General features: G+C 38.0%; 1 protein-coding gene across 1 annotated transcript; it reads left to right on the plus strand.

Annotated features, from left to right (window-relative positions):
* On the plus strand, positions 1 to 3409 carry LOC104595794 (protein DETOXIFICATION 33-like). Its single transcript, XM_010256686.3, has 9 exons — positions 1 to 304; positions 534 to 729; positions 1021 to 1366; positions 1448 to 1534; positions 1676 to 1732; positions 1840 to 2078; positions 2469 to 2587; positions 2703 to 2789; positions 3039 to 3409. The coding sequence occupies exons 1-9, from the start codon at positions 50 to 52 to the stop codon at positions 3093 to 3095; spliced, it is 1443 nt and encodes a 480-aa protein (XP_010254988.1). The 5' UTR covers positions 1 to 49; the 3' UTR covers positions 3096 to 3409.
* The last annotated feature ends 1814 nt before the right edge of the window (positions 3410 to 5223 follow it).

Genomic DNA, 5223 nt, shown 5'->3' on the forward strand with positions numbered 1-5223 from the left:
AAATAAGCAGCACCCACCGTCCACCGAGCGAAACTAGCGAATTTTAGAAATGGAAACTCCATTGATAGAAGAAGACCAAGAACAGAACCAGGTAACTAGAAATAAAAGTAGTGTGTTGTTGAAGCAGGTAGGTGAAGAGTCCAAGAAGCTCTGGAACATCGCAGGGCCAGCAATCTTCACAGCCATATGCCAGTACTCGCTGGGCGCCATCACTCAGGTGTTCGTTGGACATGTTGGCACTCTTGAACTTGCCGCTGTTTCCGTGGAGAACTCCGTTGTTGCCGGCTTAGCCTTTGGTGTCATGGTAATTAATCTTCGGCCTCTCTCGCTTATTGTACACACACAAATTCATGTAAAAACACGTAGGGAATTTCCTCCGCCCTTTTCTATTGCCATGTTCAATTCAAGCATCTAAGTTGATAACTAGATTCAAGTTTGAGTTCAAGAAGAAAAGCAAACAGCCTCGTCCAACTCAAAAATATATTAACATATATATATGGCATACCTTTTGTTTTCATCCGCCTTTTGCTTAGTTGGGAATGGGGAGCGCATTGGAGACGCTGTGTGGCCAAGCATTTGGAGCAGGAAATCTTAGGATGCTGGGAATTTACATGCAAAGATCATGGGTCATTTTGCTCTGCACCGCTCTTGTTTTGGTCCCTGTATATGTCTTCTCTCCTCCTTTACTGAGGCTCCTAGGCCAGACTGCCCAGATTTCAGATGCCGCCGGTGCTCTCTCTCTCTCTCTCTCTCTCTAGAATTGCAATTTTTTTTCACAAATGGACATCGCTATCTCCAAATTTTCCTTTGAACCTTTAAACGAAATGAAATGAAATGTGTATCTCACCAAAAACCATAACTTTTTTGGGGTATAGAACTATAAAACACTTAGCTTCAAATGGTTGATGGATAATTAGATAAATTCTATGACCTGAAACGAGTCCAACCACACTAGCAGGACTGATGACTATCACAAGGTATATATGTATGATGGATGGTTAAAACTTGTTGATGGCACAGGGGTATTCGCTCTGTGGATGATTCCTCAGTTGTTTGCATATGCCCTTAATTTCCCAATACAAAAGTTTTTGCAAGCACAAAGAAAAGTCATGGTAATGGCTTACGTCTCCGCAATTGTTTTGGTAATACACGTGGTGCTTAGTTGGTTGGTCACGCTGAAACTTGGATGGGGCCTGGTCGGTGCGGCCTTCACCCTCAACTTATCGTGGTGGCTCGTCGTTCTTGGTCAATTACTCTACATTTTCATTTGGAAATCAGATGGTGCTTGGACTGGTTTCTCTTTGCTAGCTTTTGCAGACCTGTATGGGTTTGTCAAGCTTTCCTTGGCGTCCGCAATAATGCTATGGTACTCTCTCTCTCTCTCTCTCTCTCTCTCTCTCTCTCTCTCTCTCTACCATCTATCTGATCTTGTTGCATAACATGGCAGCTTGGAGTTCTGGTACTTGATGTTAATAATAGTGATAACAGGACATCTAAAGAACCCATTGATACCAGTCGATGCCATTTCCATCTGGTAAGAGTATTTCATCATTAATTCACTCTGTGCTTATAATGTTGAATTTACAATAAGGTATTTAGTTTTCTCTCTTTTCGACCTGCTGAGAATATCGTTTAAGACTAATTTGTTTATTTGGATACAAATTTCCTTTCACAGCATGAACATAAACGGATGGGATTTAATGATTGCAATTGGATTCAACGCTGCCATAAGGTTTTACACTCCCATATCTTCTTTTTTTTTTTCTTTTTCACTTGTCGCTTTGATTGATCCTTCAACATTTCTGTTCATGAAATCTTCCTATACGGTTGTTCTAACAGTGTGAGAGTATCAAATGAACTTGGAGCCAGTGATCATCAAGCAGCAAAGTTCGCTGTAAAAGTGGTGTCTGTGACATCCGTGATCATAGGACTGATTGCCATGCTTTTGATTATGACAACAAGAATCTACTTCCCTGTTCTGTTCACCAGCAATGTTGAAGTCATGAAAGAAGTTTCCAAGCTTTCTATCTTGTTAGGTGTCACTGTGCTTCTGAACAGCCTCCAACCAGTCTTGTCTGGTAATTAAATATCAAATACTACTTTATTCTTTTTCAGGTTCTTCTACATTGTAAAACCCATTAAAACCACTGTGGTTTACTGGAACAAATCACCTAGGAGATCTCCTACATAAAAAATAAATAAATAAAAAGAAATTTGAACCTGATGGCCAAAGGCCTCCATTTGAATTCCTTTGAGAGGGCTATAAATGTGTGAAAGGTCCATAGATTATATCTAGACAATTTATGATCATTCCAGTTTTCTTGAAAACACAACAAAAAAAAAAAAAAAAAAACACCCATGACAGAGTCAGAGAACACCCGGCCCCTATATTAGCATTTAAAACAAAATGTTCATTATTTATGAATGTTACGACTGTATAATATTTGATTCTTGTTTCCTTTATTCAGGGGTTGCTATTGGAGCTGGTTGGCAAGCAATCATAGCATACGTCAACATTGCATGCTATTATATTGTTGGTTTACCTATTGGCCTATTACTAGGGTTCAAATTTGATTTTGGGGTTGAGGTGAAGTATTAATTAAGCACGCGTGATTTAAATGAACAATTGCTAAGATCGTATAACTATTACTACTGAGACATTCTTTTTTCTTTTCTTTTTTTTTTTTTTTTCTGAGTTGCAGGGCATTTGGGGAGGAATGATTGGTGGAATTCTTTTGCAGACCATAATCTTAGTGATAATCACTTTACGCACTGATTGGAAGAGGGAGGTAAGTACCCAGAACTTCCTTAATTGCTTGAGAATTGAGTGGATATAGTTTATCTGTTTCATCATATCTCGCTTTGCAATTGTTTTCTCCGTCATGTATTATATTTGCTTTGTCTCTGGCATGTAGCCTTTATACTTATTCTGTCAGATCTTGTTAACTGAAGTCTGAAGATCAATTAGTACAAAGTTACAAACTACAAACAATTGATGCCCTTTTAACCTTTACCATGCATAACTGATGAATTTGCAGGTCTCACAAGCAGAGAACCGAATCAAAAAGTGGGGAGGATCAACAGGGCAGGATTGATATCCCGCGCACTAAACTTTTAGCTACATTGGTGTCATTTATGGTGGCAGTGGTGGATTTGATTGTCTTCATCAAGATTAACACATCACTTGTGAATTTTTCATTGAAATTATGTTATCAACATAATATTATGCGTAGGAATATTAATTATGAGTTTCTTTTCAAAAAAAAAAACAGAATATTCATGTTTTTCAATTGACAACTATCAGTATCTCTAGAGAAAAGCTCCAATAAACCGTATGGTACTGAGAGAAGCCGGTGTATGTGTAACCTCCTAAGAAATGAGTACTATGAGGCTGGTAGAGACGGGTCTTTTTCTTTTTCTTTTTTCTTTTTTATAACTAGCTGAGGTACTAGAGTTACATTGGCGCCCCCCACGGAGTGCGCCCCACATGGACATCTCAGCGTGCACTGGGAACATCTCTCATAGTTGTCATTGGGAGATGTTCCCAATACACGGTTCGATTTCGTTGCTTCTCATGGATGGAACTGTTTATTGTGGTTAGGGACATTCCACAGCATTTTTTCATCTGTCATTATCTCTTGGATGGAACTATTTATTTTTAAATTATTTATTACATTGTTTGTTTACATTATTTTTATTATAAATATATTTTTATATTCATTGATAATTACATATTAGTGTTTTATTTTATTCATTATTATTCTGTATTATTATACCAATTTATTTTGGATTTAAAATATAAGAATTTTCTGTTCAAGATCGCTATATATATTATTTCACAAGTTGTATGTGAAATGTATCAAATCTACAGTTTGGTGTAGGCAAGTCCACACTACACTTGCAAAAACACCCCTATGGGTGTAGACAATTTCAATCCATACATTTTATCCACAATTCAGAATAGTTGCAAACATTGGTGTAATGTGGATTCATTCTTGCCATAGTGGTGGTTCACACGCAACAATTTTTCATCCACGTTACATAACACCCCCCTGAATTTAGTGAATATCCCTAGCTACTTGACCTATTTATTGGGTAGAGGTCCGTGGGCTGCCACGGGTCGTGCCGTCCTCCCTGGTGGAAATTTTGGGGGGTCGGCCCAGCACGGCCCAGGCCCAAGCGGGCCCGTGCCGTGTCATGCCGGCACGCGGGCCTGGGCCGAGCTAGGCTGCAAGCCGTGCCGTGGGCTTGGACCGTGCCGGGTTGGGCCATAGGGCGGGCCTTGGGCCTAGGCCAAACTGGGCTACACTATTTTTTTTTTTACTTTTTATTTTTTTTTTTGAAAATTTTGATTTCTTTTCTAAGTAAAATTGTAAAAGTAAAATATTTAACTTTCTTATGAACTTTGGGAATTATGAACTATTTAAAAAATTAAGAAATGAGAAATTTAAGTTATTTAATACATAAATGAAAAAAAAATACTTAACCAATTTGAAATAAAAATGATGGAATGACAAATTGGAAAAAAAATAGGAATTTTATTTCATTTAAATTTGAAAATTTTCCAAACCGGGCTACTCAGCTTAAAAGCCTTCATTTTTCCCATAGTACTACTACTACTGGGGTGGGAGTTCCACTTCCATCGACATCAAACGCATCCGCATCAGTGCTAACACTAATAATATCGTGATGCGATTGAATGTCATCCATGGTGAATATGTTGTGGAATTGGTTTTGAGAAGGGCCGGCCATTTTTTTAATTCTAAAAAGATAAAAATTAATCTAATTCAACTTACCCGGATTGCCGATTCAAAATCCTAGCTCGATTTCAACGGCTGAAGCCTTTCAACGTCCAAGCCTCCCGAATTGAAATACTTGAGCTGGTTGAGCAAGCATTCTTCTTGTTGAAAGTCGAAACTTCGATAAAGTTGAGACTTGAGAATTGGAGAATGTAGAATCAGACAATCAGCTAATCAGAATTTCTCAAATTGCAGATAATTGAGAATGTATGAGTATGAGAGAGAGAGAGAGAGAGAGAGAATTAAGAGAATTGTTGAATTGGTATGATGGGAATGGTGGAGGATAGGACTATTTATAGGATTTGAACATAATTCAATTGCCCAAAATACCCAAAAAACTATCTATTATTTAGTTGTTGGGAGGGGTATTTTGGTCATTGTAAAGTTACTTATAACTTTACCCAAAATGCCCCCTAAACTAGTT

This window comes from Nelumbo nucifera, chromosome 5 (assembly GCF_055504915.1).
Source record: "Nelumbo nucifera cultivar China Antique chromosome 5, China Antique-T2T, whole genome shotgun sequence".
Lineage (NCBI taxonomy): Eukaryota > Viridiplantae > Streptophyta > Magnoliopsida > Proteales > Nelumbonaceae > Nelumbo > Nelumbo nucifera.